The 22,623-nt window shown below is 45.3% G+C and overlaps 1 protein-coding gene across 1 annotated transcript in view; it reads left to right on the top strand.

The window, feature by feature from the left end:
• FAM171A1 (family with sequence similarity 171 member A1) overlaps nucleotides 1-15,653 on the top strand; it is a 143,515-nt gene extending 127,862 nt beyond the window's left edge. The window contains exons 6-8 of the mRNA XM_023223235.2: nucleotides 6,237-6,353; nucleotides 11,195-11,309; nucleotides 12,700-15,653. Coding sequence (XP_023079003.1) covers nucleotides 6,237-6,353; nucleotides 11,195-11,309; nucleotides 12,700-14,386 — 1,919 coding nt within the window. The 3' untranslated portion in view covers nucleotides 14,387-15,653. The remainder of the gene's footprint in view (nucleotides 1-6,236; nucleotides 6,354-11,194; nucleotides 11,310-12,699) is intronic.
• The last annotated feature ends 6,970 nt before the right edge of the window (nucleotides 15,654-22,623 follow it).

Consider the following 22,623-nt stretch of genomic DNA (forward strand, 5'->3'; position numbering starts at 1 on the left):
TGGTGATGGTGATGAGGGTGATGGTGATGATGGTGGTGATGATGGTGATGGGAGTGACAGTGGTGATAATGGTGATGGTGATGATGATGATGAGGGTGATAGTGGTGATGATGGTGATGTTGATAATGGTGATGGGAGTGACAGTGGTGATAATGGTGATGGTGATGATGGTGGTGATAATGATAGTGATGGGGGTGACAGTGGTGATGATGGTGATGGTGATGACGGTGACAATGGTGATGATGGTGATGGTGATAAGGTGATAGTGATGATGGTGATGGGGGTGACAATGATGGTGATGATGGTCATGACGATGGTGATGATGGTGGTGGTGATGATGATGAGTGTTTGCCGTGGATCTGAGAGGTGCATACCTCTTAAGAAGATTATTCCTCAAACAAGCTAGTGCTCACTCCATGCTAATTATTCAGCCAGAGCCATGACAGCCCACGAAAGCTAGTGCTTAGGCAGAACCCACAGCTGAAAAATGAAACAACAGCAGGTTTCCCCATCCGAGCCCATGCCTGCACCAGCACAAGTGACCTTGCCCCCCATCCTAAATGTTCCCAAATCTTTCACCGAATGAATGTAGCTGTAGGAGTAGAAATGGCTATATTTCATAGTGCGAATGGTCACATCTTCATTGATAGAACTTTTGGCAATAGGATTTCTGAGTGGCTGTGGAATTTCTTTCTGAGTCCCAGCGTATAGACCTAGTAGAATTCACTCCAGCCTCTTTCTGGAAAAATATATCCATTAGAATACATTAGCTGCAAGAAGTAGAGTACCCAGCTACAAGCGTTTAAATGACGAGGCCATTTAGTGTTTACATGACAAAGAAACATGAGGCAGGTGGCTCTAGGATTGCACCAGTGGTTCAGCGATGTCACAGGGACATTCAGCTCCTCTTCTGTGTCATCCTCAGCATGTCCTCAGCGCACATGACTAGGAAGTGGCAGACTTGGAAATCACATTTAGAATCATGTCAATCCAAGGAAGTCATCTGTATGGTCCATTGACCCTTTATACGGCTGGGTGTTGATCTGCCCAGCGTTCTGAGGTCTGACATGCTAACAGATCTTAGCATAAGAACAGTCACTTGGGCTGGCGTGGGGCACATGCCTGCAACCCCAGCACCTTGGGAGGAAGAGGCAAGAGGATCACTTGAGCCCAGGAGTTTGCGACCAGCCTGAGCAGCATGGTGAAACCCATCTCTACTAAAAATACAAAAATTAGCCAGATGTGGTGGTGCATACCTGTGGTCCCAGCTACTCAGGAGGCTGAAGTGGGAGGATCGCTTAAGCCCAGGAACCAGAGGTTGCAGTGAGCCAAGATAGCAACACTGCACTCCAGCCTGAATGACCGATCAAGACTCTTTAAAAAATAAAAAAAAAAATACTCCTACTTTGTTCTTGTAGTTTGGCTAGTCTCTTTCTTAAAAAGAGATTTTAAGCATCTCTTAACGTGAGTTTCAGGTATGATTTTCTTTTCAAAATCAATAGTGCTTATAATATCAGGTCTGTTTGCTTCTTACCCAATGGTGAGAAGGTAATTAGCTGCTATGGGGGAGTTTCCAGGCAGAACAAATGTGCTGGACAGGAAAAGCCAGGTAACTGAACTCCTTGGACCATATTCAAATTAGACATTGTTTTGAGCTCTTTTTCATATTTTAGAGTTCTTTTCTCTTTTGATGGCCATTTGTTAAATTTTTGAACTCACTTTTCTTTATACTTTGCAAATAAAAGTTGATTTCATTACTGGTTGGTAACCCAGCAGGAAAGCAGCACACTTGGTGATTGCTGGGAGATACCATCAGATCTTGCAGGACGTTATCTTTCCTTGCCTGTCAGTTGTTATGTGTAATAATCATTGTAGTGAAATGTAGCTTCCAAATTAAGAATGCATGATTCTTTATACGCAATGAACCTTGCCAGCTAGATGCATTACTTATTTTCAAAAAATTAGGAAGATATTTCAACAAATTATTTATTCTTGAAAATATCTCTTGAGTCTTTCCATTGTGTAAGGTGTAACTCTAAAAAATAATTCAAGGCTAGGCATGGTGACTGATGTCTATAATCCCAGCGCTTTGGGAGGCAGAGGAAGGAGGATCACTTGGGTACAGAAGTTCAAGACCATCCTGGGCAACATATTGAGACTCTGTCTCTACAAAAAATACAAAAGTTAGTTGGGCATGGTAGCATGTGCCTGTAGTCCCAGCTACTTGGGAGGCTGAGATGGAAGGATCCCTTGAGCACAGGAGCTTGAGGCTGCAGTGAGCCATTATTGCACCACTGCACTCCAGCTGTGTGACAGAACAAAACCCTGTCTCAAAAGAACAACAACAACAACAAAAATGACAATTCAGACAAAAACTGATCTGAGAGTGTGGTGTGGAAGAAAACAGTACTGAACTTGGATTTCAAATATCACTGTTCCGGCCAGGTACAGTGGCCCATGACTGAAATCCCTACACTTTAGGAGGCCAACAGGGGTGGATCACTTGAGGTAAGGAGTTCGAGACCAGCCTGGCAAACATGGTGAAACCCCATTTCTACTAAAAATACAAAAAATTAGGGCTGGGCCCGGTGGCTCACACCTGGAATCCTAGCACTTTGGGAGGCTGAGGCGGGCGGATCATAAGGTCTGGAGATCAAGGCCATCCTGACTAACATGGTGAAACCCCATCTCTACTAAAAAATACAAAAAAAAAAAAACTTAGCCAGGTGTGATGGTGGGCGCCTGCAGTCCCAGCTACTCGGGAGGCTGAGGCAGGAAAATGGCATGAACCCAGGAGGCGGAGCTTGCAGTGAGCTGAGATCTCGCCACTGCACTCCAGCCTGGGTGACAGAGTGAGACTCCGTCTCAAAAAACAAAAACAAAAACGAAAAAAAGTACAAAAAATTAGCCAGTTGTGGTGGCAGGTGCCTGTAATCCCAGATACTCAGGAGGCTGAGGCAGGAGAATCACTTGAACCCAGGAGGCAGAGGTTGCAGTGAGGTGAGATTGCACCACTGCACTCCAGCCTAGGCAACAGAGTGAGACTCTGTCTTAAATATATATATAGCCGGGCGCGGTGGCTCACACCTATAATCCCAGCACTTTGGGAGGCCGAGGCGGGCAGATCACGAGGTCAGGAGATTGAGACCATCCTGGCTCACACGGTGAAACCCCGTCTCTACTAAAACATACAAAAAACTAGCAGGGCGAGGTGATGGGCGCCTGTAGTCCCAGCTACTCAGGAAGCTGAGGCAGGAGAATGGCGTAAACCCGGGAAGCAGAGCTTGCAGTGAGCCGAGATCTGGCCACTGCACTCCAGCCTGGGCGACAGAGCGAGACTCCATCTCAAAAAAAAAAAAAAAAAAAAGAATCCTGGCCCTGGTGTCTACTGCTCCGGTGGTAAAACTGTCTGCATCCCACAGTGGCATCAGGATTCTGCCATGAGAAGCATGTGTTTCTAGTACACAGTGTGTTAATTCCCGTACTCCCTGGGGCTTATTTCCTCCCACAAAACACGGAAAGCATGAAATGCTTTTGCCAGTAACAGCACGATTGTTGAAACCCCGAACAGTGTCGCACTTTAGCCGTGGTAGGCTCTTTCCCAGCTGGTTCTGTTCCCTTTAGTTTGAAAGGGCAGCATCCCAGGCGTGGTCACACTGCCATGGGGATGTCCTTCCCTGCCTACCACACCCAGCCTTTCACAGGTTACCAGATACTATTTTTTGATTGCACCTGTAGCTTCCACTCATTCTGAAGTTCTCTGGAGTTCCTACTCTATGCGTATCTCTAGGCACTGAGAAGACAAAAGCAACACAAGACACAGGCCACACCCATGGAGTTTACAGTCTAAGAAAGGAGATAAGACTGAGGGCTGCAGGCTGGCCACCGAAGGCAACATGTGTTTTTGGCAAATGGATGATGCAGTAATACTTGCCCAGGATGTGCCGAGACACGGAAGACCCACGTGTCCTAGAAGGGCCTCTGGAAAAACACTGGGCTTGATTTGAATCTTGAAAGACTGGGTAGATTTTTGGAAGAGAGAAAAACTACATGAGGTTGGAGCTGCATATGCAGGCAGAGTCACAGAATGGATAGAGGTGTGCATTGTGAAGACTGCCTAGCAGGAACTGAAGAGGTGTGTGTATACCGTTGCCCAGGCTGGTCTCGAACTCCTGGCTTCAAGTGATCCTCCTGCCTTGGCCTCCCAAAGTGTTGGGATTATAGGCGTGAGCCACCATGCCTGGCCCCTTTTCCTCAATGTGTCAAACATCTCACGTTGTCGCTCCCCTAGCACAGCAGCCCTGTAGAACAGGGTGATCTCTAGGAGGGTGTGCTTCGGGAAATGGACCAGAACCAGGCATCCCTTCCCTCATACCCATTTGCAAAACCTTGCTTACATTCTGCTCTTTCTGGAGCCCAAACCCGCTGCCACAGTGATCCAGCCTGTGGCATGGGAAGGGGGTGATGCCAAGCCCTTGCTGATGCCCGACCTCTCCCACCTGCCCACGGTGTGCAGCTGCTGTGTGAACAGAGGAGCGGCTGCAGAGGAGGCATCACCAAGGGCATCTTCCACCCACTGCATTTGAATGTTGCTATGGTAACTGATAAGGCCTCGAAGCAGCCCAAGTATTGTTTCTTTCTTCAGGGGGAAGAAAAATCCACTACCGCCACCTCTGCATGAGGCATGTCGCTAAGCAAGGCAAGCATTTGGGTAGAATACAGGCATAAGTCACAGGATGATGATTGGGTCAACAATGAACTACATATACAATGGTGATCCCCGAAGACTATAATTCTGTATTTTTACTGTACTTTTTCTATGTTTAGATACACAGATACTTCCCCATGTGTGACGGTGGCCTATGGTATTCAGCGCAGTCACATGGTGTATGGGTTTGTAACCTAGGAGCAATGGGTTAGACCGTGTAGCCCAGGTGTATAGGAGGCGGTACCATCTAGGTTTGCATAAGGACGCTCTATGATGTTCACACAGCGATGAACGATGCATTTTCAGAATGTGTCCCTGTTAAATGACACATGCCTGCCTTTGGTGCACAGCTGGTCTATTTAGGCCTTACAGCCACAGGGTCACCCACGTGGCCATTTCAGGTGGGGATGACTATAGGAGGGAGGTGAGCTGCGTAGGAGCCCTGTGTATGCCGCGACATCTCCATGCTGATAGATCAGGGTGGGTGCGTGGGCCGTCTAGAGGTTCGCCCAGCCTCTCCCTGGCCTTCTGCCCCACAGCTGCCATTGCAGGCCTCAGAGCAAGGCTCTCTGCAGGTGAGCCCAGGAAAAGGCATCCATTTTTGGCTGGGAAATAGCCCAACAACCTTGGGCAAGTTCATCCGCTTCAATGAGTCTGCTCCTAGAAACTTCACAAAGCAAAAATGCAATCAGATGCTGGGAAGGTTTATAGGAAATGCAGCCTGGTAGAGCAGAAGAAATAGCACAGCCTCGAGGTCAGGCAGCCCCAGGTTCTTTTCCGCTCTTGGCCACGGAGAGGCCTTGGAAAAGTTCTGTAACTCACCAGTCTTCAGTGTTGTGGTGAGAATTATAGATGGTGTATTATAAGACACGTATGCTGCAAATAGCTAGTGCATAGCAGGTGTGCATTACTCTCAGATGCTAGCTAATGTAATAACTGGGAGATACAGCAGAGACCTTGACGTATTTGGCGTTTCCCAGCATTGGAACAAACTGGAAGCTTTTAAAACTGCTCACCGAAGCCAGGGTTACAGGGTGAGAATTTGCAAAGATGGGATGAAGGGATCTATTTTTTCAAAACACCCCTAGGTAATTCTGATATAGCCAGTCTGCAGTTCTCAATAGAAAATGTGCTCAAGGACAAAGAGCTTGAATGGAGCCTGATTTCCCCCTCTCTTTTCAGTCCCACCAGCCCCCATCATGCTGCCTTTATTCTGCTCCTGAGGTCCAAAGGCTTCTGCTAAAATCATCTGTGTTTGGAAGGAGGGGTGTTTGATAAAGTGGCTGAAAGTAATTTAATTGAGAAGGCAAAGGAACACTAAAGTTGCTCATCTTTCCCTGAAAGGAAATTGAAAAGAATTTCTCCAGAAAGCTGCCTGGGGTCCCTAGATGACACTTTGGCCATCTCAGTTATCTTATCGGTCATAAACGTGACATTTAAGATATTTAAGATGACTTTTACAATATGCTTAAGCCTTACAAAGGAGCTTGGTGTGCTTGTAACTAACATCTCTTTCTCAATTCCACAGGAACGTGGCTGAAGAGTGGTCTGGGTCTTGTGCACCAGGAAGGCAGCCAGCTGACGTGGACGTACATTGCCCCCCAGTTGGGGTACTGGGTGGCCGCCATGTCCCCTCCCATCCCAGGTAACACGGAGCCAACACTTGCGATGATGCGGCTCAGTTGCTTTGGTCTTTGAGGGTTCAGGCTAAGTATGCTTTTGGAAATAACTTCAACAGGGAGATCATATCTTATTCAAAAATGGTTAAAAGTCTGAAAATGAAATGATGTAAAGAAGGTATTTCGTGGGGGTGGGGGACTTCTGGTTGGAAATATTCCATCTAGGGTAAGAATAATGCATAGAAAATAGTCTTGAGTGCCTGTTTTGTTCAGACAGCTGCCATAGAGAATTCTTCATCAAAAGCACACAGAGACCAGCAAGATCTCCTCCCTAATTCCTGAAACAGCTGTGGCCTGGTGTAGGCACACATGTAGGGAAAAGCACTCCACAGAGATGCTAGTGGGAAGTCACCATTGAGGGCAGAAAGCCTGGTAGGGCATTTCCAAAAAGGCTTAAACTCAAACCAGTTGCTTTGTGTCTAAGAGAATCTTCCCCTCCATTTAGGATATGTCCATTAATGCATATCTTTCAGAATGTGACTAACAGTTTATTTTTTTAACCTATGTTACACCTATAAATATTCTAGAATATTTTTTTTTTTCCAAAATGGTCATCTCAGGAGAATTATTTCCAGCAATGGCTTCTGTTGCTCAAGCTGCCTTTAGAATCCATATTACTTGCACTGCCTTTAGCCTTCATTAGTGAATCTCTTTCTTGGTGGCAAATCTTTATGCTCAAATGGCAAATCTTTATGATTTTTCTTTTTAAACACATCTAAAAGTCATGCACATTCAAGACTGGTGAATAAAGCAGGTGACTGAGCTAGGTTGAAATGTGCTGTGATTAAAAGGTGTCTCTTGTAAATTAACCATGAAGGCAGTTCTGAAATGAAAGTTCAAATATTTTAGCAATGGAATTATCACTGGAATTAGCACTTAGACTCACAAAGTAACTGATTTGACGGAGGTCTTTCCTGAACAGATGTTAAAAAATGTGTCACGATGACTTTATATCACCACGCTAAGAAAATTTACACTTCACATCTGTTTTAAGAGTAATATGTTTCCCTTAGCTGGGCACAGTGGCTCATGCCTGTAATCCCAGCACTTTGGGAGGCTGAGGAGGGCGGACCACGAGGTCAGGAGTTCAAGACCATCCTAGCCAACATGGCGAAACCCCGTCTGTACTCAAAATACAAAAATTAACTGGGTATGGTGGCGCACACCTGTAGTCCCAGCTACTTGGGAGGCTGAGGCAGGAGAATCGCTTGAACCCAGGAGGCAGAGGTTGCAGTGAGCCGAGATTGTACCACTTGCACTGCAGCCTGGGTGACAGAGTGAGACACCATCTCAAAAACAAACAAACAAAAAAAGGAGTAATGTGTTTCCCTTGATGGTATTGCTTTTGTCGTGATATAAGCGTGAACCACACACAGAAATGCCCCACGCTCTGAATCTGAAATACCTAGATTATGACTGAAGAGGAACAAAGGAAGGAAAAGAAACATCTTAAGTACCAAAATAAATGTCATAAAGCCCATGCATTAAAGTGAACTTTAATTTTAGATGTATTTCAGTCTCAGCTATCAGTTTTCCCATCATGCAGATTAGTATATGCTTTTGTGTATGTTTTGGTTTTGTTGTTGTTGTTTTTGTTTGTTTGCTTTTTGAGATGGAGTTTCGCTCCTGTTGCCCAGGCTGGAGTGCAATGGCATGATCTCAGCTCATTGCCACCTCCGCCTCCTGGGTTCAAGCGATTCTCCTGCCTCAGCCTCCGGAGTAGCTGAGATTACAGGTGTCCACCACCACACCTGGCTAATTTTTGTATTTTAGTAGAGATGGAGTTTTACCATGTTAGTCAGGCTGGTCTTGAACTTCTGACCTCAGGTGATCCACCTGCCTTAGCCTCCCAAAGTGCTGAAATTGCAGGCGTGACCCTCCGCGCCCTGCCATTATATGCTTTTGTAAGGCAGGATGAAGGAACTGCCAGACGTAGGTCCCCTTGAGAGCTTCCTAGCAGAGAAGGAAGAGACTCAAGGCTATAAAAAGCATACACAGCCAGGGCATGGTAACTCACACCTGTAATCCCAGCACTTTGGGAGTCAAGACAGGAGGATCTCTTGAGCCCAGGAGTTCAAGACCAGCCTGGGCAATACAGCAAGACCCCATCTCTAAATTTTTTTTTTTTTTTAAATTAGCCAGGGATGGTAGCATTCACGGGTAGTCCCAGCTACTTGAGAGGCTGAGGCAGGAGGATCCCATGAGCTCAGGAGTTCAAGGCTGCAGTGAGCTATGATCATGTCCCTGCACTCCAGCCTGGATGACAGAGTGAGACCCCATCTCAAAAATAACACAAAGCATACCCACTACAGCCTCTGATGGTATTTAATGTGGGGATACATACGTCAGTCATCTCACAACCCACCTTTATTACAACAAATTACAATATTGGACTTTCATGAACTCAAAAGCAACAACAAAATAATGTGGGTTGTGTTCCTTAACTCCTTGTTTAAGAAGGAAGTGAAATATAGCTGTGAATTTTATAAAGAATTGCACTGGCAGAGGTTAAAACAATAATGCCGGCCGGGCGCTGTGGCTCATGCCTGTAATCCCAGCACTTTGGGAGGCCAAGGTGCGCGAATCACGAGATCAGGAGATCAAGACCATCCCGGCTAACACGTTGAAACCTCATCTTTGCTAAAAATCCAAAAAATTAGCCAGACGTGGTGGTGCACGCCTGTAGTCCCAGCTACTCGGGAGGCTGAGGCAAGAGAATTGCTCAAACCTGGGAGGCAGAGGTTGCAGTGAGTCGAGATCATGCCACTGCCCTCCAGCCTGGGTAACAGAGTAAGACTCCGTCTCAAAACAAAACAAAACAAAAAAATAATGCTTCGAGTACTTAAAGGACAAAGCATGAGTATCTGGAAATCTTTTTACGTGTACCCTAAGTGTCTTGGTGACTCCTGACAAAGCTTTGGTACATCCGTGGAAATTGTCTTTGCATAAAAAAAATTGTTTCTCTCGGGCGGGCACAGTGGCTCATGCCTGTAATCCCAGCACGTTGGGAGGCCAAAGCAGGTGGATCACGAGGTCAGGAGTTCAAGACCAGCCTGGCCAAGATGGTGAAACCCCATCTGTACTAAAAATACAAAAACTAGCCGGGCATGGTGGTGGGCGCCTATAATCCCAGCTACTCAGGAGACTGAGGCAGGAGAATCACTTGAACCCAGGAGGCGGAGGTTGCAGTGAGCTGAGTTCACACCACTGCACTCTAGCCTGGGTGACAGAGCAAAGACTCCATCTCAAAAAAAAAAAAAAAAAAAAAAAAAAATTATTTCTCTGAACAAGTAAGCCAGTATCTAATTGTCAGTTGTTTTTCCAATTTTTGTAAACTTTAACCCCTCCTCCCACTCCACTGAAGTAATTGTATCTGAAAGAGAATGATGTTTCTCGTGAGTTTAAGTAACATCACTATTTTCAAAAATTGGTAAATCTTGGGTTTATCTAGGTCTTAAATTAGGAGATTTGTCCCCTTAAGAAGATTTTTAAGGAAATCTATGTCTTAGAATATCAAAAATCAAAAATAAGCAAATGGGTGTCTGTGGTGTTTAGTAATCAAAACCATGCTACTCTGAAATAATATGAAACCAGTTCATTTTGACCCATGTATTCGTACACTGCCAGGAAACTCGGACACCAATAAATACCTAAATATTGGAATGTGGGGAGGTTTTTGTTGTCGTTGATCTGTTGTTAGTAACATTAAGATAGATTTGTACTACTATGGAACATAAAATGTGAGTTAAGCTACCTCTTGGGATTTTTTACAACGTAAACTTAAAATATTTTTATCTTTGGTAACCTTATGTATAAGTTCTAAAGAGATCTGTGGCCATGTAAGGTTAGCTATTTTGAAAAGGCATAAAAAAGATCTTGTTTTTAAAGATGGATATCATTGTAGTCATATTTGATACCTGTATTAAGTTTTAAAAGTTGTTGACTTTTTTAAGTCACAGGAAATTTCTGTCATACATTTAAACTGATTCATTTAGACCAAGGGTTCTCCAGGCAGTAATGACGGACTGCCCGGGAAAAGCCAGAATAAAACTTTGTGGGTTGTTTTTTTTTTTTTTCTCCCGTGCAATATAAAATCCCAGATAGTCAGGCCATCTTTCTGAAGGTGAGAGTCCCAATCATTATATCATCATGCGTTCATTTTCTTGCATTAAAAGATCACATGACTGGGCACAGTGGCTCATGCCTATAATCCCAGCACTTTGGTACGCCGAGGCAGGTGGATTGCTTGAACTCAGGAGTTCAAGACCCACCTGGGCGACATAGTGAGAGCACTGTCTCTAAAAAAATATACAAAAACTAGCCAGATGTGGTGGTGCACGCCTGTAGTCCCAGCTATTCTGGAGGCTGAGGCAGGAGGATTGATGGAACCCAGGAGGTCAAGGCTACAATGAGCCATGATTACATCACTGTGTTCCAGCCTGGGTGACAGAATGAGACCCTGTCTCAAAAAAAAAAATTAAAATAAAAAGGTCATGTATTTCAAATAAGGCACATGCTACCAAGTGAGGCACACTTCTCCGCTTAGGAGGGGGCCCTCGACGTAACCACATCTTGTCTTTGAGTATTCAAAGTTCTCCTGGCCATGGGAGCTTCCATAACAGTCGTGCTAAACACTAACGCAATGCTGGTGGTACCCAAAGTGCGTGATCCAAGGGTGTTTTCCTCTGGCCACTGCTCTATGCCCCAGCCAAGAAGAGTAAGCACAAGACACTGTGTTCTCAATGAATGATCCCTCTTTTGAGTTAAAGGTGTTCAAAACTCTAAATGCCATTTTCTGACCTTCTAGGTCCCGTTGTAACACAGGACATTACCACGTATCACACGGTGTTTCTTTTGGCCATTTTAGGAGGAATGGCTTTCATACTTTTGGTTTTGCTGTGTCTCCTTTTATATTATTGCAGGTAAAGTTTTACCATTTTGGCAATATCTTTTTTAATTCACAATTTCTTGGGCAATTGATACTTAGAAGCATTGATATGGAGGTGGGTTTTTTTTTTTTTTAATTTTTCTAAATTGAAGTACTTTTTCTTCCCATGAAAAAGTAAGAACTCACATTTGTGATCTAAGTTGCAACTTAACAAATAGTATGTGTAAAGCATGCTGCGTGGATAACATTGCTTAGAAGGGGAATTATGAAAACGAGTTTAACAATGGTCGTATGATTTATTCAGAGTATCCCTAAACGCTGGTTAAGAGATGATACTCTCAAGGGCAAAGCAGAACTCTTCTTATTTGGGCCGGGCACAGTGGCTCCCAACTGTAATCCCAGCACTTTAGGAGGCCAAGGTGGGCGGATCACTTGAGGTCAGAAGCTCGAGACCAGCCTGGCCAACATGGCAAAACTCCATTTCTACCAAAAATATAAAAATTAGCTGGGCATGGTGGCGCACACCTATAATCCCAGCTACTCGAGAGGCTGACGCAGGAGAATCGCGTGGACCCAGAAGGCAGAGGTTGTAGTGAGCCAAGATCGCACCACTGTACTCCAGCCTGGGTGACAGAGCAAGACTCAGTCAAAAATAAAAAATAAAAAAATTCTTATTTGGATGCTATGTCTGATCAGTTTGCAAGAATATTTATTGTCAACTCTTGACTAACCCCTTTGAAATAAGTAACTTGGCTTATAAAAGCCTTTAAGTTTAGCTATTTTAAAAAGGCATTATAGAGGAAAATTTTATTTTTAAAAATGCAAAGCATTTTTAGTCATATTTGACACTCTTTAATAAAGTTGTTAACTTTTTTAAGTCATAGAAAAATGTATGTCATACACTTAATTCATTTAGGCAAAGGATTCTCCAGATTGTAAAAGATGAAATCTCTGGATTATCCTACTCTGGGTTAAAATAAGGATAAGGGCCAGGCATGGTGGCCTAGCACTTTGGAAGGCTGAAGGGGGAGGACTGCTTGAGGCCAGGAGTTTAAGACCAGCCTGGGCAACACAGGGAGACCCCATCTCTACAAAAAACTAAAAATCAAAAATTAGCTGGGCATGGTGGCGTGTGCCTGTGGTCCCAGCCGCTTGGGAGAATGAGGTGGGAAGATCACTTGAGCCCACGAGGTCAAGGCTGCAGTGAGCTATGATCGTACCACTGCACTCCAACCTGGGCGACAGAGCAAGATGCTGTCTCAAAAAAAAGAACGGGATGTGGGGTGAGAAGGCTTCTGGCTGCTGATGACTTTTGTCTTGTTTCTCCCTGTGGAAATTGAGAATTAGGATTTTACCTGAAACTTGAAACTTTTCCATTGAGAGAATCACTAATCTTTGGGTTTGGATTGTGTCTTTGGTCGCAGGAGGAAGTGCTTGAAACCTCGTCAGCACCACAGAAAACTGCAGCTCCCTGCAGGACTGGAGAATTCCAAAAGAGACCAGTCCACGTCCATGTCACACATCAACTTGCTGTTTTCACGCCGAGCATCAGAATTCCCTGGCCCGCTGTCCGTCACCAGCCATGGCCGCCCCGAGGCCCCAGGCACGAAGGAGCTGATGAGTGGAGTCCATTTGGAAATGATGTCTCCTGGTGGCGAAGGGGACCTGCACACCCCCATGCTCAAGCTCTCCTACAGCACCTCCCAGGAATTTAGCTCCCGGGAGGAGCTCCTCTCTTGCAAGGAAGAGGATAAGAGCCAGATCTCCTTTGATAACCTCACGCCAAGCGGGACGCTGGGGAAAGACTACCATAAGTCAGTGGAAGTTTTTCCCTTAAAGGCAAGAAAATCTATGGAAAGAGAAGGCTACGAGTCCTCCGGTAATGACGACTACAGGGGTAGTTACAACACTGTGCTCTCACAGCCTTTATTTGAAAAGCAGGACAGAGAAGGTTCAGCCTCCGCAGGAAGCAAACTCACCATTCAGGAACATCTGTACCCCGCACCTTCGTCGCCTGAGAAAGAACAGCTGCTGGACCGCAGACCAACTGAATGTATGATGTCGCGATCGGTCGATCACCTCGAGAGACCTACGTCCTTCCCGCGGCCCGGCCAGTTGATCTGCTGCAGTTCTGTCGACCAGGTCAATGACAGCGTTTACAGGAAGGTGCTGCCCGCCTTGGTCATCCCGGCTCATTATATGAAACTCCCCGGGGACCACTCCTATGTCAGCCAGCCTCTGGTCGTCCCGGCTGATCAACAGCTTGAACTAGAAAGACTACAGGCTGAGCTGTCCAGTCCCCATGCCGGGATCTTCCCACACCCGTCCTCGCAGATCCAGCCCCAGCCCCTGGCTTCCCAGGCCATCTCTCAGCAGCACCTGCAGGACGCAGGCACCCGGGAGTGGAGCCCTCAGAATGCATCCATGTCGGAGTCTCTCTCCATCCCAGCTTCCCTGAACGACGCGGCTTTGGCTCAGATGAACAGTGAGGTGCAGCTCCTGACTGAAAAGGCGCTGATGGAGCTTGGGGCTGGGAAGCCACTTCCACACCCCCGGGCGTGGTTCGTCTCCTTGGATGGCAGGTCCAACGCTCACGTTAGACATTCATACATTGATCTCCAAAGAGCTGGAAGGAACGGAAGTAATGATGCCAGTTTGGACTCTGGCGTGGATATGAATGAACCAAAATCTGCCCGGAAGGGAAGGGGAGACGCTTTGTCTCTGCAGCAGAACTACCCGCCCGTCCAAGAGCACCAGCAGAAAGAGCCTCGAGCCCCAGACAGCACGGCCTACACGCAGCTCGTGTACCTGGATGACGTGGAACAGAGTGGCAGCGAGTGTGGGACCACGGTCTGTACCCCCGAGGACAGTGCCCTGCGATGCTTGTTGGAGGGGTCGGGTCGGAGAAGTGGTGGCCAGCTGCCCAGCCTGCAGGAGGAGACGACCAGACGGACTGCGGACGCCCCCCCGGAGCCAGCAGTCAGCGCCCACCAGAGAAGATCTGCCCACGAGGAAGAGGAAGACGATGATGATGATGACCAAGGAGAAGACAAGAAAAGCCCCTGGCAGAAACGGGAGGAGAGGCCCCTGATGGCGTTTAACATTAAATGAGCTATCGCAGGGCCACCTGACTGTGGAATATAAAATTGCCAAATATCCTTTCTCATGGAAGCGCGTACCCGTTCGTGGAGGAAACGGAACGGCAGCCCCGCCGTGGCACGGACGTGAACGTTTACTGCATTCCTGTTTGCCGTGTAAATGTTAGAAGGGAATTAAAGTTATTACTCAGAATAAAGGATGACTTTGGTGGATGTCGCCCCTGCAAGGAGGTGGCTGAAAGTGGCGTCCAGATGTCCTTCCGGGGACTTGATGTATCCGTCACCAGGGACATTAAGAAACCGCACGTGATGTCCCTACGCTCTAACGATCACCTCAGTTCTCCCTCTGATTCTGGGAACAGATGAAACTCTTTTTGCATCGCTTGAGTCATTTTTATCACAATAATCCTACTGTGAAGCTGTCATTGAGAACTTAGGTTGGCACGTAGCGTCTCAAGGTATGCGTTCTCTCGAAGGAAAGCTATGCATCGCTGCTTCGTTGTCTGATTTTGCTTAGATTTTGCTTTGGTTAGGTTGTGTTTTGGGGTTTGCCTTTTTTTGTTGTCGCTTCAATGCAATTTGGTTGTAAAGAGTTGATTCCTTTGTGTTCATCTGTTCTGCTTCTCAGCGGTCCATCTCAGTGTCTCCCTTCAGGAACCGCCGAGTGTCCTCTCGTAACATCCAAGCCTTTTAATGAAATCGTACTGAAATCTGTATCAGCTAAGAGTCCACCAATCCTGGTCCCATTAACTCCAAGTGCCTTTTTTACAGTGACAACAGACAGTCCCTCGCTTTTTGTTGTTGTTGGTTTTCTTAACCCGTTTAATGAAACTGCCTGGATTTTATACAGTTATTAAAGGATGTCCCTTTTGCTTTAAACTGCATGCTGCCAAGTGCCATTTGGGGTCAGCATCCTCATTTCAACACAGTGTGCTCTCTAGTTATCATGTGTAACGTGGGTTCTGTTTAGCGAAGATAGACTAGAGGACACGTTAGAGATGCCCTTCCCTGTTCCATCCCTGTGGCACCATTATGGTTTTTTGGCTGTTTGTATATACAGTTACGTATTAACTCTGGAATCCTATGGACTCATCTTGCTCACCCAACGTGGGAGTCTGGATTGAGCAAGTGGGCTGAATGTGACTATTAAAAAAGTTTAAAAAAAAAAATCTTATGTACTATCCAAAAGTGCCAGAATGACTCTTCTGTGCATTCTTCTTAAAGAGCTGCTTGGTTATCCAAAAATGAAAATTCAAAATAAACTCTGAAGAAAAGGAAAACTGTCTTTGTGGTCATTTGCATTCATTCTGAGCCATTGTCTGTTTCAAAGTTGTTATTAAGACTTTGTCAGGCCAAGCATGGTGACTCACACCTGTAATCCTAGCACTCTGGGAGGCCGAAGCGAGAGGATCACTTGAGCTCAGGATCACTTGAGCCCATCTCTACAAAAAAAAAAAAAATGTTTTAATTACCTGGTTGCAGTCACTTAAGTCACCAGGCTTCAATGAGCCATGATGGTACTACTGCACTCCAACCTGGGGAAGAGAGCAGAGCCTGTCTCAAAAAAAAAAAGGTCTTTGTCATTGTTTCCTTGGCGGCAGTCTGCAATGCAGTTGTCAGACTTGTATTTGGAGAGCCACCACCTAGACACCTGAGAATTTCCTCTAGGGTTAAAATCTATAAAAAATCCGCCTTTGTCTTTAGTTTTGTTCAAGAACACCAGATAATATTTTGCTGTGTTTCAGGTAAAGAGGGATGTCTGCACTTTAGAAGAACCTGATGTTTCATGGTCAGTATTGATCCATCTTGGAAGAGCTTCAAAAAGATATCATTAGAATGACCAGAATCCTCCCAGATGTGTAAAACTGTTCATCAAAATAAAATAATTAATGGAGGTGTCGGGACACAACTGGCAGAAATAAATTAAGCCAGCTATGTTTACAGTCAACAAAATCAGTATTCGTAAATTCCATGCAGGCAGAGAACTAATCATGGTGGTTTTAATGATTTTCATTCTCAAGTGGTGATGTTGCCTATTTGGCTTTTAAGGGGGAAAATAGTTGAGCAAGTCCTCGACAGTGGGACAGCTAGCCAGATGGGAGCCTGGGGAGCTAAGGACTGAGACGCCCTTTGCGCGGGAGTGAACATCTTACCAGTAGGTGGCAGGTCATCCTTGCAGACCTGGCTAAGACTCCAGGGAGAAGGCATCAGTCAACTCCCCTGAAAAGAATAAGGAAGTTGCTCCTCCAGGAAAATCCAGGGCCAGACCTAGATGAGGAGGGGCGAGGGAGGAGGTGCCAGAAGACCTCTCTGCTGTCATTGACCCCAGTCCTTTGCAGCTCTAAGGTTGCCGCCAATGGAATCACCTCCTTAAAACATCAGTTTCTAGAAGAGTCTCGTTGAATGCATGTTACCTGGGAAAGTCAGGTAGCACATTAACTGTAAGCGCTGATCCTGAAAGATCTGGCAGGAAGATGGGGGTGGAGAAGGCTGCTTTGCGGACTCTTCCTCATTAGGTGAGACTCACCTGGATGGGCCCCGATGTATTAAACAGCCAGCAGCAGTCACAGCATGCCGTGTGCCTAGGATGACAAGCAGGTGAGTTTGCGGAAGGGCAACTGGGTCGGCCAAAGATTTTAATCACATTTTAACAGTTGTCCAAACTGGGGCTCAAGGGTTCTCATTTTCTCAGAGTGCCAATGCTGGTCACTAGAGTAGGATTCTCTGAATGCAGCTCCATGGCCACAGACTTTACACATGTATCCTCTCTCCCCACCAGACTTTACACATGTATCCTCTCTCCCCACGGAGGGTGGGAGAGCGAGTATGTCCCAGTATTTCAAATCAGTTACATGGTCTGAAGGACCACAACCATCAAAGGCATCTTGCTCCCGCCCCCTAGTGGTGAGTTTTCCCCACCTGTGACGGTTTAGTCCAGACACACAGGGCCGCTCTGGGAAAGTAGGGGTGGGCATGCACAGGGGTGAATCTGTCACTGGGTCTGTCCCCCAGGTGAGGTGGGTGGGGAAAAGGGGACTGGGGTTCCTGGAGTCTCTACCTGGAAACAATGTATTGGAAAAAATCATTGCATTCAATCCTCAAAATCTTTCAAGGAAGGACTGTTTATTCTTCTTTGTTTTACACTTAAGTTGAGGCTTAGTGGTTAAGTAATTGAGGTCACTCAGCTAGAAACAGTGGTGCGTGGCTTAAACAGCCAGCTCTCTGGAAATGAATGCACTTAAATTATATTGTCCCTGATAAAGGATGTCTAGGACACAACTTACAAATTGAATACATAATAATCTGTATAATGAAATATATAAAGCTGGGCATGGCAGCTCAGGCCTGTAATCCCAGCACTTCTGGGTGGCTGAGGTGAGTGGATATCTTAAGGTAAGGAGTTCAAGATCAGCCTGGGCAACATAGTGAAACCCCTTCTCCACTAAAACTACAAAATAACCGGGTGTGGTGGCAGGTGCCTGTAATCCCAGCTACTTGGGAGGCTGAGGCAGGAGAATCTCTTGAACCCGGGAGGCAGAGGTTGCAATGAGCCAAGACACGCCACTGCACTCCAGCCTGGGTGACAGAGTGAGACTCTATCTCAAATAATAATAATAATAATAATAATAATAATAATAATAATAATAATATTCCGTGGTAAATTGCCTTTGATGATTGGTTCTCACAGTGCTTTCATAGATTTTTATCATAGCCTGTCTTGTTACAATTGACAAGAGTGTAGCTCAAACATGATTTTGTCTTTTTTTTTTTTTTTTTTCTTTTTGAGACAGAATCTCACTCTGTCAGCCAGGTTGGAGTGCAGAGTGGCACGATCTCCACTCACTGCAACCTCCACCTCCCACGTTCAAGCGGTTCTCCTGCCTCAGCCTCCTGAGAAGCTGGTACTACATGTGCACACCACCATGTCCAGATAAATTTTGTATTCTTTTAGTAGAGATGGGGCTTCGCCATGTTGGCCAGGCTGGTCTCGAACTCCTGACATCAAGTGATCCACCCGCCTTGGCCTCCCAAAGTGCTGGGATTACAGGCATGAGCCACCACACCTGGCCTCATTTTGTCATTTTGTTGTATTAATGATTAAGGTGAAATTGAAGCCCTCAGAATGTCATTTGTTCATCAATCATGGAGTGACAACTTCGCTGAATCAGTATTCAGTAGTTTTTGAATACTGGAACATTTCCTCAACTTTTTGTATTATTTGCAATATAATGGTTCCAGGTATGATACAGTTTTAAGGTGAATCTGCATTATTAACATTGTCTAGGTTTAAGAAAGTGATGGAGAAAATCAACAAATCCAGCCCCAATGTGTAGCATTTGCCAGTTTCCGTAGTGTAAATCCTCCCGCTGTGGTCAGTTACAAGTAACGAGGGTGACCTGAGTCACTGCACACAAGAGTTGGGAAGAGATCCATGGTAGCACAGTTCTATTTCCACTAAACAGATACAAGGCAGGGAAATAACCTCAGATAATAAAATACACAGCTGATCCTCGGTATGCATGGATTCCATCTTTGCAAATTTCTACTTGCTAGTTTTAGCAAGTAAAAACTAAACTAAAACTAGCAAGTAGGGGAATTCGCAAAGACAGAATCCATGCATAGCGAGGATCAACTGTGTATTTTGCAGCACCAAAATCAATATTCACTGTGTTTTCATGGTCATTTGTGGGGATGTGTAGAGGGATGAAAGATGCATTGCCCAACATGCACGTTTCAGCTGCGATCAAACGTAGCAACACTTTGCCTTCTTGTTCACCTGTCACGCTGTACACAGGTGTCCCTTGCACAGTCTATGTTGTGCTTCATTTTCCACATTTTTATGCTTTTGCTTGGTGATCTCACTGTTTAAAATGGCCTCCAAGTACAGTACTTAAGTGCTGGCTAGCGTTCCTAAGCGTGGGAAAGCCAGGATGTGCCCTATGGAGAAATCGTGTGTTATTGAGCGTGAGTTGTAGTGCTATTGGCCGTGAGTGCAATGTTCATGAACCGACTATGGATATCAAATGAGATGTCTTTAAATGGAAGGGTATGAAACAAGGTTATATGTTGAGCAGTTGATGGAAATATTGTGTCCAGAGGATTTCAGGAGGCCCCCCACCTTTCCCACGTAGCCCTGGAGAACTGCAGGCCTGGACTAAACCTTCACAGGAAATACCTTCTTCTGTAGTTCCTCCAGAAGCAAGGGTTCTAGTATTGCACTCACTAGTTCAGTGTTCCCAGAAACTTCATAGAACATAACTACTGCGGATAATCATTAATAGGCTCAAGTAAATAGGAAATGAGTTTTAAGTAATTACCTTTGTTTTGGTATATTGTAAACTTATAATATTTAATTGTTAAAAATGACTATGTCTAGTAACTGACCTGCAAAATCCCTGAAATTGTAGAACATCACTCCTAAGTCCACTCCAGCATGCTACCCACTAGAAGGGAACAAACCATGCATGAACCAAGGTCTACCTGACTCCAAAACCTAGTCTCTTGCTTTTTATTTTTTATTCTTATTTATTTGAGCCTTTTGAGACAGAGTCTCGCTCTGTTGCCCAGGTTGTAGTGCAATGGCGTGATCTCAGCTCACTGGAACTTCCACCTCCTGGGTTCAAGCAATTATCCTGCCTCAGCCTCCTGAGTAGCTGGGGCTACAGGCACGCGCCAGCATGCTCAGCTAATTTCTTATATTACCCATGTTGGCCAGCCTGGTCTTGAACTCGAACTCCTGACCTCAGATGATCCACCCACCTCGGCCTCCCAAAGTGCTGAGATTATAGTCGTGAGCCACCAGGCCTGACCTTTTTAAGCCTTTTTATTCTGAAATTATTTTAAGTTGCAAAAATAGTACAGAGAGTTCCTTTATCCTTCATCCAGCTTCCCTGGGGTTACCATCTTACAGAACCATGAGACATTTGTCAAAAGTAAGAAATCAACATTGGCACAATACTATGAACTAAATTACAAACTATATTCCACTTCACCAATTATTCCACTAATGTCCAAAAAAGTGCATATTTTATATAATACACTCATCATTCTTTGAAAAATTAGAAAGTAGAAATATGAAAAGAATTTAAAAATCATAGTCACCAAAAACTACCATCCAGACACAACTATAGCTGACATTTTGTGCTTTACCCATATAAATACTTCTACACAAGGATGCCCACTCCGCACTCAGTCTCCTTCTCTCATTAGATACTGTATTCTAAATGGCCTTCCATGTTAGCAATGATAATTCCAAATCATAACTTTTATTTCATTAAGTTTTTTTAACTTTTTGAGGCTTCAGATGGAAACCCCTAATTAGGACAGAAAAGTCCAGGTGAAATTGCTCACCAGGCTGTGGTGGTGACTCAGGGTGCGAGACGGGCAATCTTCGTTGGGGAGAAAAATCAAGAGAGCTTCTCTTGGTGCAGGTTTGGCTGCAGGACTTGGGAGGAATTTATGAAAGTGTTTAGCCGGGCATGGTGGCTCACACCTGTAATCCCAGCACTTTAGGAGGCCGAGGCGGGTGGATAACCTGAGATCGGGAGTTCAAGACCAGCCTGACCAACATGGAGAAACCCCATCTCCATTAAAAATACAAAATTAGCTGGGGTGGTGGTGCATGCCTGTAATCCTAGCTACTTGGGAGGCTGAGGCAGGAGAATCACTTGAACCCAGGAGGCAGAGGTTGCAGTGAGCTGAGTTCGCACCACTGCACTCTAGCCTGGGCAAAAGACTCCATCTCAAAAAAAAAAAAGAGCAAAGATTCCATCTCAAAAAAAAAAAAAAAATTATTTCTCTGAACAAGTAAGCCAGTATCTAATTGTCAGTTATTTTTCCAATTTTTGTAAACTTTAACCCCCTCCTCCCACTCCATTGAAGTAAGAGCGAAGCTCCATCTCAAAAAAAAAAAAAGAAAGTGTGTGCCCTAAGCTCTGCCAGGGTATACACAACATCATTTAAGTGATACTGACCCTGTGTATTTGGAACTTTATTTAGGATAAACTAGCACAGACAAATGCAAAAACAAAGAGGCATCACACCCAAGAAAATCAAACCAGAACCTTAACGGAAGGAAACCAGAAAGCCACGGAATGGTACGTAGGCCACAAGCATGAGAAACTCAGTGTGATTTCTTATGTTCACCCTCTCGTAGACGTCACTTATGCAGGTGTCTAGACCTAGAGGACCTCATAAAAATGAGTAAAGTTAGAAATGGGGGGTGATTTTTCAACCATATTGAAACTGCACGATTTCTTGTTTGCTGCATTGACACCATAGTTAAAGCAAGTTGTAATTATGTCTTGGGAACTTTTATGACATCACAGAGAACTTGAAGAGGGCATGATGGTTGTCATGGTCCTTAAAACAGGAGAAGGCAGTGACAAGGAGAAAGGCAGTTGCTCTCATAGATCGGCAAGAAAGCCAGCTAAATTCCAGGCGAAATAGAAATTGCAAGTCTTCTCCCCGCCAAAAAAAAAAACCATTATTTTCAAAGCTGTAAATGTAAATACACACTAAAATACCTGGCAAATGTTTTTTCCACTCTTCGCAGCCACTGTGATTGTTTCCTGTTGGTATTCTGGTACCTTCTAAGTGGCTAATAATTCTCGCATTGTTAGGCTTTTGCAGCTTAACAGGATGAACAGGAATAGAAGAACCTGAAAGAGCCTTGGTGGTCTCACAGCAGAGGAAACGGAAGGCTGAAGCCACAGGTGTTGTGATGGCCTTTCCACACATGCGGTGGGTGATCAGACGGAGTTGGGGCCCCATCTCCTGACCCCCGGTGCAGTGTACAGCCACCTCTGCAGGCTGCTGCCCCGTCACCTCATTGGCACCCTCTGCCATCTGTCTACAGTATGCATTCAGCACTCCATAATGAGGGTCTAAGGCATGGTAAGCCATGCTAATTATTTTCTTTTTTTTTTTTTTTTTTTTTTTTTGAGACGGAGTCTCGCTCTGTCACCCAAGCTGGAGTGCAGTGGCCGGATCTCAGCTCACTGCAAGCTCCACCTCCCAGGTTTACGCCATTCTCCTGCCTCAGCCTCCCAAGTAGCTGGGACTACAGGCACCTGCCACCTCACCCGGCTAGTTTTTTGTATTTTTTAGTAGAGATGGGGTTTCACCGTGTTAGCCAGGATGGTCTTGATCTCCTGACCTCGTGATCCGCCCGTCTCGGCCTCCCAAAGTGCTGGGATTACAGGCTTGAGCCACCGTGCCCGGCCATCATGCCAATTATTAAAATCTAGG

The sequence above is a fragment of the Piliocolobus tephrosceles genome, chromosome 9, assembly GCF_002776525.5.
Source record: "Piliocolobus tephrosceles isolate RC106 chromosome 9, ASM277652v3, whole genome shotgun sequence".
Classification (NCBI taxonomy): domain Eukaryota; kingdom Metazoa; phylum Chordata; class Mammalia; order Primates; family Cercopithecidae; genus Piliocolobus; species Piliocolobus tephrosceles.